Source organism: Meleagris gallopavo, chromosome 15 (genome assembly GCF_905368555.1).
Source record: "Meleagris gallopavo chromosome 15, MGAL_WU_HG_1.1, whole genome shotgun sequence".
NCBI classification, from domain to species: Eukaryota; Metazoa; Chordata; class Aves; order Galliformes; family Phasianidae; genus Meleagris; species Meleagris gallopavo.
This window is the reverse complement of record NC_139418.1, coordinates 8691244-8709814: the sequence shown is the minus strand read 5'-3', so window position 1 is coordinate 8709814 and position 18571 is coordinate 8691244. Positions and strand designations below refer to the sequence as shown.

At 42.7% G+C, this 18571-nt stretch overlaps 1 protein-coding gene across 2 annotated transcripts in view; it reads right to left on the bottom strand.

Moving 5' to 3' along the window:
* ERGIC1 (endoplasmic reticulum-golgi intermediate compartment 1) overlaps positions 1–18571 on the bottom strand; it is a 57893-nt gene that overhangs the window by 14674 nt on the left and 24648 nt on the right. Inside the window, exons 4-8 of one of the 2 annotated variants that reach the window (XM_085236814.1) lie at positions 15712–15784; positions 14580–14733; positions 6156–6250; positions 5410–5534; positions 2659–2763 (exon numbers count right to left, since the gene is read on the bottom strand). In XM_085236814.1, the coding sequence (XP_085092940.1) occupies positions 2659–2763; positions 5410–5534; positions 6156–6250; positions 14580–14632 (378 nt within the window). In that variant the 5' untranslated portion in view covers positions 14633–14733; positions 15712–15784. The remainder of the gene's footprint in view (positions 1–2658; positions 2764–5409; positions 5535–6155; positions 6251–14579; positions 14734–15711; positions 15785–18571) is intronic. The other variant, XM_085236813.1, reaches the window with a different exon arrangement.

Sequence of the window (18571 nt, the reverse complement as noted above, 5' to 3'; positions counted from 1 at the left end):
TAGCTTACTGCATACCTGAGCCTGAGATGTTAATGTTCCCTTAAAACGCTCTAACAGTAAATATTTGAGTTGCTGCTCAGTAAACAACTTTGTCTGTCCTGTGAAGTATCTGCATATTTGGGCTCATGTTTTAGTTCCTGGCTCCCCAGCATCCATACTTCTGTATACATGTAAGAGCTGTTCGCTCTGTTGTCTCTCTGAACAAGTTTGCAAAGCTCCAAGTTACAGGGCTTCCACACAGACACTGCCACCACTGCCATCAGGTCCTTTGCTGCACCTGCCTCTTCTGCCTTTGCAGCACAGACAGCATCTATAACTCCCAGCCTGACGTTTTACCATGATTTTCCTTGTGGAATATTCTGGATTCTCATTAAAGTACTTGCTGACATAGATTGCTAATTAATCGCTGTGCTACAAAGTGCACAGGTGCATTCCTTGGGGGAACACTAACTTGTTTGTACCTCGTTAAGTACCTGGAGGGACTTCAAGAAGCAATAAAACTTTGGCCACAGTAACAAAATTGCTTTGCAAAAGAAAACAATCAAGGGTGTATAGCCAGGCGTTCTCAGGACTGTACTGTAGAACTGAGGCCAAATCCAGTGCTTTGAGCAGAGATATTGGAAGCAAAGGAAGTGAATCAGCTGTTCACTAAAGCCAACGCTTGGTCCTCCCTCAAGACAGACCTCCACAAGATACTTGCTAGGCCCTTCAGCACCCTAGGCCTTCTACAAAGGCATTCAAAGATACACAGCTTGACTAATCAGACTGAGTCCAAGAGCAGGCTAAAATCACTTGCAACTGTACAACTATAAAGGAAAGACCTTTTGCAAAGGTTAAAAACTACTATTTTTCAATGCAGAAATCTAGCACTCAAGAGAATTTTACAGTTCCACAGAATCACAGGGGTTGGAAGGAACCTCCTACTTTACACATTTCTTTGCTTGGTTACCTGTCATGCAATAACCTTCTGGTCTTTGTTTACATTAGGAAAAAATCAACACTGCCACTATTATACATTAGCTATTATGAAGAACTGAAGCTCATTCAATGCCAGACAAGATTTGAATCTTTATTTCAAACTGACTGTTCCTTATGCACCTTAGTGGATACTTCTGGCAGAGCAAGCACCATCCTACAAAAAACGAGGTCTCAGCACTTGGCCCAAGCAAATGAGGCAAGCTCCTTACTCCCTCTAAGGAATATGAGCATGTATTACATCAAAGCAGGTGGAGACACAGCTAAATATTTAAAGATGTATCTACATAGCTTTAAAGCTCTCCATACTTGCTGGCTCTCTACACTGCTTGCTGAGTCTTGATAGCACCTGTTTAGTGAACACAGCCTTCTTTAATTTGTACTGTTAAACTTATGTTTGCCTACAGGATCAGCAGCACCTACATGCTAGACAATGAGTAGTTATTCTGGGCTTTGAAAAAACTAATCAGAGCTTGTCCAAATCATGAGTCAACTACACATCTGCTGAACAGGTTTCTCACTACCAGCATGGAAGACACTTGCTCCTTTCCCCCAACCGTCCAAGTTTCTAATCTCAGTGATACTTATTTTCAGCACTGAGAATTAAAGCTATACCATGAATTGGGCTATGCAGCTCCATGATAGAACAATGGGAACAGTGCCTTGTAGCGTTGATTTCCCACACAAACTGCAGAACTGCCTATTAGCACTTACCTAATATTTCTCATAATCTCAGTGCTTTACAGACATTAAGCCAAGCTTATTTATATGCTAATATTTCAGCGTTCCCACACAAGATATTTCCTAAAAGAAGCCGGGAGCAGAGTCAGAAGACTACAAAGCAATGCTTAGACTTGTTAGCATGAAAAAGGGTTTTGGAAGTGGGTGTACAAGAAGCAGACTAATGAGACGTCTGTGCTGAGGAAAGAAGATTACAGAGAGACTATGGGTAAGCAATGTTTTGGGTGAGTCGCAAACTGGGTGTGCACATACACAACTCCCACCTGTGATGGACTCCTTGGAAGTAGGCTAGAGAAGTGCTGTAATCTGTCCTCATTGAGAAATCAGGAATTATTACATAACTTGCAACACCTGGTGAAACTCTATCCACAGGGCAAGTGCACGCATTCAGCTGCTTCCCAACAGTGAACAGGTGAAACACAAGTCTGGCTTGTGTTTCACAGAACAAATTTGACTAATAGGTGTCTGCTATAGAAGTACGGTGACGTACATTAAGAAGAACTTGACTGGTGCTATGGTAAGACAGCAGAGAGCACACATCTTCCCTCAGTATACTCTGTGCTACTCTGCAAAGGAGGTCAAGATACACTTCCTAAATTAATATTAAAAACAGTACTGCATGGTATTTTACAGAGTCGCTCCTAGCAGGAACATAACCACAGTTTTCCAAAGGCACTCTCAGTTTCAGATGGAGAAAGCAAAGTTACTCTATGATGAACACTTTTCCTCCCTGAAGTAATGGCATGTAAAGTTAGCAAAGTCTTCTGGACTGAATGCATACTGCACGAATGCAAGGGCTGAGCTTGCCTACCCAGGCAGCTCATTCTTGTCCTCCCCACACTGTACGTGGCCCTTCCATAAAACCAAACAATCCAGTATCAAAGTTACTGTAGTTGCATTCAATCCCCTAGAGACAGGGAATTTTCAGGGAAGCAAACTCACCTGTAACTTGTCCCCAAATGAGAGCTTGTGGATGATGTGAGTCATGTCAGGATTCTGAGGCTGTGCAGTGGCACTGTGTGTTGACACGTGAAAGTTACCAGGGACCTAAAATTAGTCAAGACAAGGAAGACAGGATTTCTCATTTTATCCCCCAAGGCATTGCTAGGCTTTGTGATATGAAGTTGAAATGCCTGGATCCATCCAGCCTAGCAAATGGTATCACTTAACAGTGGACAACTTCTGGTATGTTGCAGAGAGGCTCTGAAATGTCTTCTTGCACTTGACCAACATCACCATACTGCACAAAGAGCAAAGATCTGTTACATCCCAGGAGTCAGGCTCTCTTTGCTACAGCTGCTGACTAGGAAGTGACTGCCAGCTCTAGGATTCCTAACACTTAAGGCTATGTCTTTCTTTCCCATTAAAATACGATTCAAGTCACTCAATAAACAATTGCTTAACATTTTATTCCCACATCTCACATTTGTAAATGGGACCACTGTTGCAGAACATCCTAAGAAAGCTATGCATATATTTTTTTTTCCAATCTTAAGATACCTCACATTTCAGAAGATCGGTGGTTTTCTTCATATACAAAACCCATTCTTACCCACAAAATTTTGGGGGTATCCTGTACAAACAAAGCCAGATCTTCATGTTATATCCCTGGCTTGTAGCTGGCTTTCAGCTCCTGGTTCTCCCAGTACAAGATTTTCTATTTGCTTTTGTTTTTTGTTTTTAATTCAGGGAAATACAAAGTTTTGAAAAAGTATAGATTTCACCGAAGGACTCAGTTCCAAGGCAGAAAATGAGCACTGGTGTCATTCTAACTGGATCACTCTAGCACGCATGAAATTTTTAGGTCACTACCCCTACACTGTGAAGTCTTTCAACAAATTCAACTCAATCACTGTTACAGAGGCGAAAGACTGTCTTTCTCGGGAGAAAAGGGCTGGAAATTAAATGGTCTTGATTTGCAAAGCCTTTAACAGCACTAAGAATCAGTCTCAGACAACAGTAGGAAAACAATTGCACATCAGGTGCCCATTGTTCTCACTGTAGAGACTTCAGTATCAGGCCCAGGGGAGGCCACATGCTGATTACATGTGCTTTCAGGAAAGCTAAATTAAATGACTTGATGTGTGGCAGTGTACTCTGGGAACACTTTCAGGCATGGACATAAGCTGTGTCATCCACAAGCTGAGTAAACAGGGTGGCAGTCTGCAGTAAGTACACAATGTTACCTTGTTCTCCCACTCCAGGTTTGATGCCCTGCCATCTACTACCACATGCTCAGGCTCTCATCAAGCCAAAAGTTACTCCTATAACTAACTTCACATAAGCTCTTTAAAAAGGGGTGTGTCTTTGTTATGTAAGCTTAGAGTCCCACAGAACAGTGTCCAACAGCAACGCACAGTCATGTTTCAAAGCAGGGCCACATCCCACTCTAGATGCTGGCTCACACAGAAGCCTGTCAAACTCCTGCCAAGGGACTGAAGTCTTTCTTTCCCCTCAGATGTGAGAGGCTCAGATTATCAGAGCCAAAAGTCCTCAGAAGTCCTGGTGTAAGTTCCCTCCTTCTAGTCCCAGACTCTATATGAGACCACACAATTAGTGGTTTTGCGCAAACAAAGTAGAGAAGGGAGTTTCTTGTGTTCACATACAGCAGCTAAGTGTTTTGGTTTTTTTTTTGTTTGTTTTGAGCAGAAGTGACTATGTACACCAGAAAAAGCCACAACTGTTTTAGCACTGTGCTTTTGGGATTAGCAGAACAAGACCTACCTACCTTTGTAGAAGCCCTTTCCCAGTTTTGTGGACTACGAGCTGCCAGTAGTTTTGGTGACTTAGAGGTGAGGAAAGAAACATCATCTTTTTAATCCCTAATCTCTTCCATGTCACAGAATCAATAAGAGGTTCTGCCTGTTATTTTTAGATGAGATTTAACATGACCTGGGCGGGGAAGAAGGAAGTAGGATTTTGTAGCCTGTGGTACATGAGGAGGCGTGAATAAAGGGTGCGCCCTTCTTAGGACATCAGTGGGCCCCACCACTGACTCCCCCACCCCATCTAGTCATCTCCAGCATTACATAGCAAGATTATTCAATCCTGAACACACCCATCCCAGAGAGGAGCCTCCTCCAGGCCTGGATTTTCATTCTTTGAGGCAGAGGCAAAGCATCCTTACAAAGCATGAGCACAAGCCTCGCACATGTGTTCCAAACATCTCAGCATGGAGCTGTTTCTGTTATGCTGGCATCCTCAAGCAGGGAACATTCCTGTCATTCTGCAGCTCTTGGAACTAAACAGCACTTGGATAGAGACACTGCCAAAGACTTCTGCATAGTGAGTCACATTTTGGAGGTGCAAAAGTCATGATGAGTGAACACAGAAGCCATTCAGCATTCATCAGGCGTTTCTATGTCCCCTATATGTTAGGCTGCTGCATTCATAGAAACATCACTGGCCACAAGACAGAGCCACTCTACTATTAAGGAATGCTATCCGGGTTACCTGCTTTGGAGATTAAGATTAAGCCTGATCTAACACCTCCTCTATGGCTCTAACTACACAGCCTCCTGTTCCCATATTCTCTTGCAGCACCAGGAGAATCAACTTCACCTGCTGATTAGGGACTCCCTAAATGTACTCCCTCAAGGGGAGACAAAGACATACAAATTTTCGTAGCGTTTTACAAATAGATCTCACAAGCATTTCCTAAGCAAGCCCAAACTCACCGTCATTCCTACTCACCTTGTTGATGCTGAAATGTCCCTCGAATCTACAGCCATCCCCATTATTGAGAGGTATTTTCATCGAGTTGTCTATGTGACCCACTTCATGCCTTCCCATTTCATCCTGGATGTCTAGTCCAACTACTGCATGGGAGGGAGGAAAAGAGATAAAAAAAAAAAAATCAAGAGAGAAAAACAGAAAGGTTGCATAGGAAAAGCACACACAGATTTTAAAGGAAAAAAGTCCACATCATTTTCCCTGACACTTGACTAAAGCGTGCTAATAAAATAACATCATATGTCAAATACCCTTATACGAGAATGAACTTTGTAACCAAACTCTGCAGACTGCTTATTTGACAGAAACATATTCTAATACCCTGTCAGTTAACTTCAATTTGATATGCATAAACAGAAAAACTTCAGGTAGACAAGGCAGGTGATCTGTGAAAAGCCAACAACTGTCTGTTGTACTCACAGTTACACATAAAACTTGGGAGGTTTCTGGCTCCCAGACACTAAGTGGTCACTGTAAAAAGGGAAAGGACTTAGAATAGAGTAGCAAGGGAGGTCAGTCACTAACACAGGCTGCAGTGAGAGCACAGGGACCAGGAAAACTGGTGGCCTGGCCTCGCCTGGAATATGAAGTGATGGGGTATTGGCATAGGCTGCAGTGATGTGACATCCTGTTACAGAGGGGGCAGTGTACAAATTCTGGCCTATTCAAATATGAATTAAAACAGGTAAGAGAAAGAAGGTACTCACATTCACAATGCAGATTTGGTAAACTGATGTTCAGATTCACCTCTATTTTACCTCCACTGTCTTTGTCTGGGTCATCCACGTACAGCTCATTAACTCTAGAGGAAAGAAGACACAAGTGGTCCATGCATATAGCTGCTTTCCACATGAGAGGGTCAAAAAACAAACTCCAAACAACCAGCCTTGTATGTGAAGTAAAAAAAAAGATAGAAAAGAGAGACTTTGAAGCACAGAGCAGAAGACAGCATGGCATGCCACAGGGCATAAGAGCCTCCATGTGTGATTGACCATATCAAGTACAAAAGCTTTTTCTTTGCTTCCAATCATCAGTGCTCCATTTTTGGGTGCCAGGGTCTCCTCTTTCTCTTCTCTCTTACTTGCACCTTCCTCCCTTAGTATTTCATTTCAATCTACGAACTGTAATCAAAAGCAACGACTAAAACTGAGAAGAGGATTCAAGTCAGGAAACAGATGGGATGAAACATCCTGGACAGCAGGATCTAACACTATGCAACAGCCTCCCAAAGAGCAGTGATGTGCCAGCACTGTGGGTGCTACGAAGCAGATTTCACAGAAGACAAAATTGAGACATAGAGAAAAAGGAATACAGAACTATAAATATTTATTGTTGGCACATACAATCCATCTGACAGCTAAAATATAAACCAAATGAACCAATGCAAGCACAGCCACATGTCCTAGAGAACACACTCCAGAAAAATGCACCACACTGAAGCAGGAAGATGTGGAGGGTACCCAACAGCTCCATCTCTATTGAAGTCTGAGACTGTTCAGTCTCAAGGAAGAAGATTTGAGAATTTATCTTTCAGTGTGATAGATAATAAAGGTATGGGAACTTATGTTCAAGCAAGCTGCATAAAATAAATTATCTTTGCTACTAAGTGCTCTGTGTTATTTTTGTTTAATGCTCAAAGTGTGTGAAATCCTTTGACAAGCCCTTGCTGAGTATATATGCTAATAGAAAGACCAGACCAAGGGCAGCTAACAAGGCAGAATCAAAGCAATTCTGTTCTGGTGATACATCTCTGGACCACAGTGAACTGCCTGCCCTGTGGATTCAGAAGAAACAAGTCTTCAGACTGAGAAACACACAACTGCCAATTTCTTTCCAAGGTAATTACTTACAGGTCAGTGGGGTTTGCAGACACTCATTTAAAACCAGCACAGCATTTGTCTTCAGCTTCACAGCCCTACCTTTCTCTGTTTTTAATTGGCTTGACAAGTTGCTTGCAATCATTACTCAACGTATTTTTCAAGTGATTAACAAAAATGACACAGAGGGAGAGGCAAGATTGCTCATCAGCGACCTGATCTTGGCTGAGCCCTCTCCTTCCAGGTGGAATGTGTTAAATCTTCTATGTATTCATCACTGGCAGACTAGGCAGTGATTGGGATTAAGTCATATGTCCAAATACAGTGTTAAGGAGTACTGCAGGCAGCAGAGGCATTACTCCTCCAAAGCACCACTTCTCTCTCCTCCCTCCCAGCCCCCAGCCTGTTCTGTAGCAGTGCCTGGTTTCTCCCCAGCTCTTCACTGCCTCAGGTGTGACCATGCCTGGCCAGCACCACAGCCGACTCCATGCTCCTGATGAAAGGGAGCATCTGTGTCAGGGCAAGCACAGGACATCAGGTTTGGCACCTCAGCTGATGCAGCCCAGATCTTTGGAGTAAAACGCTAAGAAGGTCACTTAGTTGTATTTGCAAATTTCCAGTTCTGAACAAGGCAGAGAATGGGCCCCCAGGTGTGGTCCATGAGCAAATGCCCATAAGCCTTTTGGCGATAAGTGAGCAAGAAGTGGGTGCTGATAGAAGTCAAAGGATAAACTGTGCACATAGAGCCTCTTGAAGCTTTTACATTGGAAGGCAAAGAGATGAGATCACTCAATCACAGACTGGATCACTGAGGCAAACAGAAGTAGGCCACTGTGTCCACGTCATGTGGCCCATTAGTTGTACAGATAAGAAACACTGGCTTCCCGTTTGGAGCTCTGGTCATGAAACTACTTGTTCCTAGCCTGCCTCTTGGGCAAGGCTCACGGCCATTTCCTTTTCCTCATCACCCTGCTCTTCTCCTTACCCACATTCCCAGAAGGTTTCTTAGCAGAGGCTCAAAACTGCACTCTGCACTGACCTGACTGCTACTGAAGTGCCTCTCCTGAAGGGGACCCTAGGGCACAGTGGGAACATACACAGGCTAAGCTTGCCAGAGGAAACCTCAAAAGAAGATTCATCCTCTTTCAATGAACTGGAAATTTTACTCTCAAAGTGCTTTCTGGAAATCTCACATGTAAAGCATATACCCAGGGTCAAGGCTGCTACTTCATGGATCTCCGTCTGAACCACTGCTGCCTAAGTCTGGGCTGGTGCTCTTCTCTCAGTTGCTAGCCTTCTCCCCAGGGCCAGGAAACCAAATTGCACACAGCCTTCCTATAATTTTACTAGACAATCCTGGGATGTCGAGGAAAGCAGCATTTGGCACCTCTAGCAACTCCCCCTGAAAGGATAACGTCTCCAGCAGAAAAAAAGAAGCTGGCTTTAACTTATTGCTATCTATTCTGGAACGTAAAATATCCCAGGATTAAGCAACAGTACCTAACAATGAATATGAGATGGTCATAAGGGAAATAAAATCTGAGGTCAGGCAGAAGGACACTGTAAACATAGCTGCTTCTGTAGCTCTTTAGAGAGGCTGCATATAGGGTCATATTGTAAAACCAGAGATTGCACATACCTCCTCTCCAAAGACCCCAAGGAAGTAGGAACTAGTATTTTACTGGTTGTTGTTAAAAGTCAATTTGAACAATAAAGCAGAGGTGAAATGCAGAGCTATGAAAGCATAATAGGGCAATAGGACACTTAAAAGTGCACCTCACCCTGAGCAGGGCCTCCCATCACTGCTTCAAGGAAACGGAGGAAAGTTTCCCTACGCAGCAGGAGCGGTGATCCACACAGAAAGAATCTGCTTCACTTCTAGAAGGAGCCACTTTGAAATACCTCCCATTCCTGAGTGATGCTGCTGGGAGATAGATGCTCATCCCATTTGCTTACAAACTTGTAGCATTACACAGAAGGAGTTGGCTAAGATTGCAGATCTTGCAATGGTATGCAAGACAGAGGGGAAGAGTAGCGGGAGGGCTTAGCATTTCTTTAAGACTTTATCCAAAGACAGACAAACCCATTCTCCATGCTTAGATTTATGACACAACAGAAACAAAATTTCTTACATAACTTATTCCCACCTAGCAATCCTGGCCACTAACGTTAGATGCTTTGCACTTCCACAGCTAACAGCCCATGGAGTACAAGAGGGGCCACGAGGCATTGGGATGTTCAGTGCCTCACGCTCTGCCTGGGTGCTCTCTACGTGCATCATCCTCATTCTCTGTATTCCATGGCCTAGCCTTTGCTTCAAATTGCAACTATTTTTCTCCCTCTTTCACAGCAAACAGCCAGGCTGCCTCCTCCCAGCCATCAGCCATAAAGCTAAAAAATACAGCCACCTTACTCCACAAGCTGCCTTTTACCTTATGCTCTGACTGCCAGGAAGCATTCTGCACTCTTGAGGTCCCTAAGCCTGAGGGGAAAACTAATTACTCCTTCTTGAGGGAGTTCAAAGATTCTCTCAAGGGACTTCCTCAGGCAAATTCTCCAAGTCCTCTTGGCTTACCATTCCAGCTCTCATCATTCACCTTGCACAGACACAACCATCCTAACCAAGAGGCCTGTACAACCTCCTCATTTGTGCCAAACAAGAGAAGGCATAATACAGGGAAAAAAACCCATTGTAACATCATTTTCACAATTTGTGCAAAGAAAGAAGCAAGTCAGCAAACTCTCTGCTGTGTAATAAATCGCACGTATTTATTGCTCTGCTGCTTGTGAGCTTCTTCTCTGCCCTGAATCTCATCAATTCACCATTTAGAAGGTCTCTGTCCCACTTTATGTCCTTGGCTTAGCTGTAAAGCACAGAAGACACACTGTCCTACAATGGAAGGAATTACAGCACTCCAGGAGGCAGGAAGAAGAAGGCTTCCAAAGACATCAACGTAGATTTGAGTCAGAAATTTCGAATGACATCATGACACCACCTTCCGCTTCCTGCTAACCTATACATGGACGTTAGGACAAATGGCACAACAACACAAATATATAACACCTTTTATTAGGTAATCTCCAAGTTACAACGCAAACATTAATTAAGCTTCTTAACACCTCTGAGGTAGTCAGCTAAGCATTATATCCTACAGAAAAGTGTCTGTCTCAAGGTCGGTCCATACTGAGAGCAGGATTACAACTTCCATTCCCCACTGACTACCAGGCCACACTCTACTACCTGCTTGCTCCACCATTTCATCTGCTTCAACTGGATGAGCCAGTGGAGCTGGACCCACACCTCCAACTTAGTGTCTGGAATCCAGATCAGAACATACAAGTTGTAGCAGTGTGCTCCCAGTGCAGGCAGCTCATGCTCCGAGGCTACCATTTCTTGCAGGAGGAATGCTTATTGCACCAGGATCACCCTATGCTGCTCACAACAGCTACAGCCTGACCCTGCAAGTCATTATGAGAAATCACTATGAGACAAAGCCACAAGACACATTTCAAATACCCTGGAGAGCCTAAGGGACAGAAAAGATGACAGGGTATGATAACAATTCTGCTTCACTGCAGGATCAGTCTTGGGCATGCAAACAAACCCTGTGTAATCAAGCAATATTAGTCTCAGAAGCAGCTAGCTTTCTGCTTCCTCCCATTTTTGGAGTACTTGATAACCTGCACAGACAAGTTGTGCTGCATGTAGTGCGGCCTCAGCACCAGAGCTGGGCTGTGTGACGTTCACAGATCAGCGAAGATATTTTTGAAGAGATTAAAACAAGGCAGGTGTCCTCAGTGAATGATTTGGCCACCTTAAATGAACAGTTGATTTTGACATTGCTGATAAGTTATGCTTATATAGAGAGCTAGTATTTTTATTGTAGATATTGTGCTTGCATAATTAACTACCTTGCAGGAGAACACAGACATTCAAGCAGCAAACTTGTCTCTCGAGCCTGTTCAGTGCTAGCTACTTCATTTCAAACAAACAAACACAACAAAAAAACAAGCAAAAAAAAACAACAGCACAACAACAATACCAGCAGAAATAGTCTGCTGCTTTTACATAGTACGCTGTGCCAGATGAATTGTTGTTTGGCAGACACATTCATACCACAAATAGCACATTCATACCCTCCTACCCCTTCCCCTAGCTGCCAATGCAACGCAGACTAGATTACTTAATTACATCTCTCCTACTAATGATGGAATACTTGGAAAACTCTTATTGATCATATAGAACATAATTCATGACCTAATTACAGTCGTAGAACTGCAGGATTATCATCTTGCCAGCTATTAACTTCTGGAACTGATCTGGGTTAATTAGAACAGAGATAGGTGATCTCTACATTCTTGATTTGCAGCATAACAGCAAGATGAATGAGGAAGGCTGTTAAAGGTAGCACAAGCAATTCCTAGCCCTCACTCTACTCTCAACCTACTGCCCATCCTGCTCAGGAAATACCTGACACATTTAACACTTGAGCTTCATGTCTTCAGCCATTTGAGTCATTTGCTCAGTGGGACAAGTGTGTTTGACACTGTCATTTTTGCACATGCTCAAATGTGGAGCATGGACCTTCTTTGCTTTATCTGTCTTTTGCAGAACTGAGGCGTTAGATCTAAGTTCTTGCTCCGTCTGTTCTGAAGTCTTCAGTCATTCTCTGGATAGAAAAAAAGAATCATGAACATCCTTGATTTCCAGAGTTCACCCTTCTCTTAAGTGCAATGACAGGTTGTGGTTGAGCTGAGGAAGAAAAACCTTTTCCCTCACCAGCACTTCACAGTGCTTTTCCTGGAAAGGATGCAGTCCCATCTAAGAATCAAGCTTCAGCTTCCTTCATGGCTGCTCAGAGGACTGCCTGTTAGGGTCATGCAGTGGATCTTTAACATGACAAATTAGAAATTTTCTAGCTTGCTCTGGACTCATCTACACAGGAAGCTAGTAAGCAATAAAATAGGATGTGCATTTATAGTGTGTTACCTATGCCACATTAATTTCCTGCATGCCCACTGTAATGTGTCCAGTATCTTAATCCAGCTTCCTAGCTGAAGCAAGCTTCCCTGCCACGGACACAACCTGGGTGCTCATTAGACATGCCCACACACTGAGTTATGACATACCTACTGTTATGCACAGTCTTCCCCACATCGATAATCTGTTTGGGTTTAGTGTTATGACTGCTATCCTCAAGATGAAGGTGTAATTTCTTGGCCTTCTGCCACATAGGCAAGCTGTGATTGCAAGCACTAAGACAACGGGCTGGTCAAGGAAAAAGAGATTTGAAGTTGGGCAAGAGTGACCACACAGATTTCTAGCAATAACAGGACTTTAAATTGCTACAATCATGAATGCAGAAGGAAGTCCAACAGTGGGAAGAAGCTTAGGGGTTAATGTGGTGAAGAGCAGACCTTATTTTCTCATGTTAAAACACATGAGTTCAGCAAACCATACCAATCACACTCTTCACATGTAGATACCAAAAAACCCATTGGTAAGAGTCAGACAGCTAATCCTGTGGGTACCACTGCTGTTGAGGTTGCTGCTGACTTGCCCTGAAGCTGGATGTCAGTGCACACACCCACTCCACACACTATTACTGGGCCTAACAGGGCTATGAAGTAAGCACGAATTAACAACAGTGAACCTGGTTTGTCTCTGATGTAAGGAACCAGACCAGGTGCTCTTGATTTCAACTTGCCATCAAAAATGTGCAGCTATCCCCATGCAATCTGGCTTTGTAAAGTGCATGACTGCTTTAGGGGAAATATTACACAAAGACTGATGAAGTCTTCTAATTCAGCTGGCACTGGCAAAGCAGGAAAGCTCACACTGTACAAGAGCATACTCTAGTTAATGATTCAAATTCTGGCTGGCATTAGGAAATTTCAAGCTGGGAGAGTATCTTGTGCAAGAGATAGGAAAGATATAAAAGAAATTTGATACAGAAGAGACTTAGCTTGCAATAAAAGGTGATGGGTATTGAGCAGTTTGCACAAAAGGAATCTTCTGCATCTTGAAAAGTATTTGGTTCTTGGCAAACAAGGCTCAAAACATTTTTCTGAGTTAGTATCTCCCTCTTATCTGCCTTCACCCAGTTTCTAACGATGGTACAGTGTTCTCACACTGTTTCAGACCACATACAGCACCCACATTCCGTACCATGAGACTATGCTGCCTCACAATGTAATATCAGTAGCACATTTTAAAAGGAGGCAGGAGAGGTCAGCAGCATCTCTGAACACCTCTAAAGTGCTATGGGCTTCCCAGAAGAGAAAGCAATGAGTAAGAAATGGAAAGAGTACTTCTACTTCAGAAGTCACTGAACTGGGAAGCACCTGTTAAGTGTCATTCTGAAGTATTTCCGTTGTAAGGGAGCAAGCCTATTCACAAATGCAGTGGGTGAGTTGTTCCCAGCAAGAGAGAATTTGATGACCCACAACTCATCAAAAGGAGGTTATCACATTCAGTGAGCTATTGTGTTGGACAGTCCGTGACACAGCAGGTTTCTGCATTCGCCTCTGATTCTTCCATGACATCCTCCCTAAAATTTTACTGCTTTACTGCTCGTAAACACCTCCTCTCTTAGGCCCTGCTGGGAAAGACAGCTTACCAACTCGCTGAGGTTTCAACCAGAATCCTCAGTATTCACAACTCAGAGCACCTCTATATCTTCATGGAGAATGCATCGTCTTGTTCAGGAAGTCACAATATGAAACAAGCACAAAGCCGCAGAGAATCACACGGCTTTACTGTTCAAAAATAAATTCAGTCAGGAAATAATCACTACATAAAGACACATGCACTCTGTTCGATCAAAATTAAGTAAATATTTCTAATTCCTCTTGTAAAAAACTAACAATAAAATCAGTTAAGTAAATGAGTTCTAAGAGCAACAAAAAGTACTTTTTTACTTGAAGTAATTTGTCTAGAGTTCTCTATTTTTTTTAAAACAAGGAAAACAAGAATTTCTCACATTTAGCTACTGAGAAAAGTAGGTTAATAAGGTGAGTCTAGTATTTTACCAAAAAAAAAAAAAAAAAAAAAGCATGGAATTGAATTCAAAGAAATGGCAAGGGGGTAAGAAACACGAGATATCATCTCTGAAAGAAAAGTGCAATAGGCATAAAAATCAGTTTGAGCTAGATTACACTATTGTCTTAAGTTAAACATTACTCAAAGTTAAAGTTATTCTTTAAGTTAAATTCTTGATCCAAGTCAGAGATGCATAAAAACAGTGAAAAAGTATGAGGTGCAGAACCAGTGCAAAGCACAGTTGGTCAAAATACAGCATAGAAGTCTTGTGCCTTTCAGAGCTTTTGTGCTCGGCAGTGACATCTGTGGCTGTGGGGACCATCATGCCAGTCTGACTGAAGTTCCGCCCTTCCTAACTCTCCAGGAAAACTGCATCACAGTTGGGTGAGCTCACTGCCACGTCAGTAGGATTACGGAGAACGTTTCCTAGAACCCCAAACAAAGGCACTTAGGTTAATAGTTACCAAGAAAAGTCAACTTTAAGGCACGAGGAGTGTAAAAACAGAAAAAAAACAACAATCTCATCAATGAAAACACTCATGCTATGAGCAATTTTTTAAACCCTAAAGTATTACTGTTTTGCTCATAATAGGTCCAGAAGAAATCACCTAGGTACAATTCCTCTTCAGGCACAAAGTCTGTCAAGTAAATTTTCAAGTAAGGCTTAATGGGCACAAAGAATGAAGATAATGCCACAAGTAAAGCTATCTGCATGTATCAGACATTCAGTTCAATCTGACATCGGAAAAAAAAAGGTTATTAATATTAAACTAATAAGCATTCACATTTTATACAATTCATTTTCTCAAAAAGCATCTCCAAGAATATCCAGTGAAGACCAGCAGAACACAATCCTCATTCTACCCACAAAGAAGTCAGGGGAAAATAATGAAAAAGACACTGATTCAAAGTGAATCTAGAAAAATAAACAAGCACAGAGAAAAGAATGTATTCAGGAGGAGAGAGGAAATCAATCTCGTAAGAGGAAAATAAATAAAGAATTTAAGGAGGAAGAGCGACCTTGCAGCAGGTCAGCACCTATCTTCTTAGCAATCATAGTGCCTTATGCCCATCTACTATCAGAGAACTGAAAAGGAATGGGAGGCTTATTCATCTTGTTCAAGAGACGAATCTAGTACGCAACTGATAAAGCATCGGGCAGGTCTGGAACAATTTTCTGTAATATAAATATTTTAGAACAAAGTTTGCCTGGCTTGTCTCAGTAAAATAAAAAGCCGAATGAATGACTGAGTATTTCAACTCAACCAAAAGAAATCCTAAACCATGAGAGAACTAACTGGCTAATGAAATTACCAGCACATTTTTCCAAGGTAATGGAGGACATCCGTAAAGAATCATATATAAACACACATTCAAACAAAGGAAAACATGGTTTTTACTTACATTTCAGTGGCTATGAATCCGGTGAGCTCAGACAGGAAGAGAAACAGTATGAAGAGACAGCAGCAGACAGAGACTGGAAAAGAGGAAAGTTGAGGAAAAGGTTAGTTTATATCTCTAACAAAGACACAAACTGTTTTCACACAGGCAGATCATTCCCCCTGCAAACATGCCGCCCAGGCACATCTAACAATTAACAATTTTTCTGTAGAGACAACACCAGGCCATCCAAGCAGTGACTTCAGTGGCATGCCAGCACTCAGCATCCTGCTGGGCATCTTAACTCTTGGCCAACCTTCTCCACCATGATTTCCATCTTGCCACAGCTCCTGTGCTCCTCACCTCCAATACTCTATGCTGGTCAACCAGCACTCCCTCCCCTTTGACAAAAGTGCTTATCAGCACTACTTCTTTTGGAGCCCTTGCTCCATGCTAAATTTTATTACACTAAAATCTCCTTAAGAAGAGGAAAAAAAAAAAAAGAAAAGAAAAGAAAAGAAAGGCATTTCCTTGCTTCAGAAGCACACAATCAAGTTATGTCGTGTTTTGTGGATTAGGAAACATTTTGGTTCTTTGTTAGGTTCTAAGGCTGACAAAGCTCACGTGCTATCTCACAGACTGCACTACATGTGGGACAGAGCGGGTACTGCAGAGACTGTTGTGAAAATGGACTAGTCTAAACAATGCCTCGTTCTCCTCTTATTTCTCCATTTGCCAACATACTGACTCTTCAGAAAAGAAAAATTTGTAGCAAAGTCATTGCTAAGAACCTGGACAAGTCCTGCGTCAGTTCTAAGAAAGCCAATCTACAGTTAAAAGAGCGGAGCCAAAAGTTACTAGTGTATTCTTTGTCACTCTTCATCAGAAAACTGTTCCAAACATCATACAGTGACATTCATGCAGCAGCGTCAGTTTCCTATACAGGAGGGGCTTGAAGGAAGGAAGGAATGGCTGTGAATCTCACTGAGTAGGGATGATTAGACACGGATGTGCCAACTCAAGGAGATGGGGTTGTATTAAATAAAATATCCACGTTCACCATGAATCATTATACAAAAGAGTAAACCGGGAAATGGCAGCAGACACAGTCTGGTTCACCCCTCAGTCCCAGCAGAGTAACAGTGACCAAGCACTCTTTGGAAATGACCATTTTACCACAGCCACTAATTAAGATTGAGAAATGTGTAAGAAAAACCCTGTTCCTCAGCTTTACCCCACATGACTTATACAGCCTGAATATCCTTTCATCCAGAAGGCTCAAGCAACAATCGGCTGGAGAGCAATTTTAATCAAACTATTGTGCCTGTCCACCGTCCCTTGGTACAGAGCATGGGAGGCATGAGAAGGAAAGGGGAGGCACTCAAAGCAAATACCAACATAGACCCTTGAGTGACCTAAAGTCCTGTGCCTCATTCTTCAGATTAGTCAGCCTGTAGTTCTGAGGAAAGAGAAATGCACAACTTCCTCTTCTTCATCAGTCATTTCAAGGGTGGATTCATTTACTGACCCTCTCAGAAGTGCGAGGGATTAAAAGAGATGCCAAAAAGCCATTAGGTAGGATGAAGAAAAAGGGGAAAATAAAGTCAAAGGCCAGCAGGAAAATGGGAAGCCAGAGAGGATATTCATTGGAAAAGAGAAACCTCAGATGGTCAGACAGTCACTTCCAGGTCCTGGCTGTGAAGATGCAGAACACCACCACGCTGCTGTAACCCAGCTAAGCCACCAGCACAGTGTGTCATGGGGGTGGAGAAGATCTAGTTGAAACACAGCAACAAACTCTTATGAGAACATGTACGCCCACATAAGAGCAGAAAGAAAAGCAGTCGGGCACAAGACTTGTTGATCCAGTGTTTCTCACCATTAATCACCGAACAGCAGACATGTAAGATCTCTGATCTTTGCAGTATGCAGGGGAGAATGTATGTCTGAGACAATTCTTTCAGCTGCTTGCCATATTCCCTTTTGCCATGTCCTCATCCTGTAGCAGTTTACCACAGCATCACACAGACCATTCTGCTCTTCATCACTTCTTTGCAAGCCTGGTACTGATGCCACTTCTCACCAAGTACCTACCTCCTTTTCCAGCTTTTCACTTTCTTCTCTGTCATTTTCATTATCAAATTACCTCCTCCTTTCCCGGTACACAAAGTACTATCTTCCTTAAGTCCATTTTCCAATCCAGACCTTCCAGTGAAGACCCATGACAGTACATACTAAGTACAGTACAATAAAATCACAAGAACCTGCACATAAGAAGTTCTGCAAGAATGTCCTGAACACCTGGCGGGGACCGACTTTCAAAGGCCTTTGATACTTCTGTCAGTGTTTGAACTGCACAGGCAGTTTTCAACTTACAAAAGAGATTACTGAGAGTGGACACGAGACAGGTCTGGAGAAGATGAATGGGGAACAACGACTCACTGTTGCTCCCAGTACAAGAATGCAACAGAAGGCTGAGCTTTAAAACAAGAGGAGAGAGTTTTTCTTCTACGCGACACTTGGCATTCTGAAACCCCTCAATGCTGAAAGTCTAAGAGACTTAAAAGAAAAGAGACTTAAAAAAAGAAAAGAATCAGACATGCCTAGAAGAAGAAATCCATTGATGGCCACTAAACACAAAAGAACCACCTCTGTCTCAGTAAGTGCAGAGCTGCCAAATGAGGGATGTCTGGGCACTGTTTCACCTGTCCTCGTGCTCTTTCTCAGCATCTACTGTTGATCGCTACCTTGAAAACTACACTTGGCTAAATGGAGTTTTGCAACAGCCTTCCTAGCATGGCTGCTCTGGTGTTAAAGCATTCCTGTATGTGCACATCTCCAGAGCAGGAGGTGTTGGGTGTCTTTGGCATCATACTCACATGAA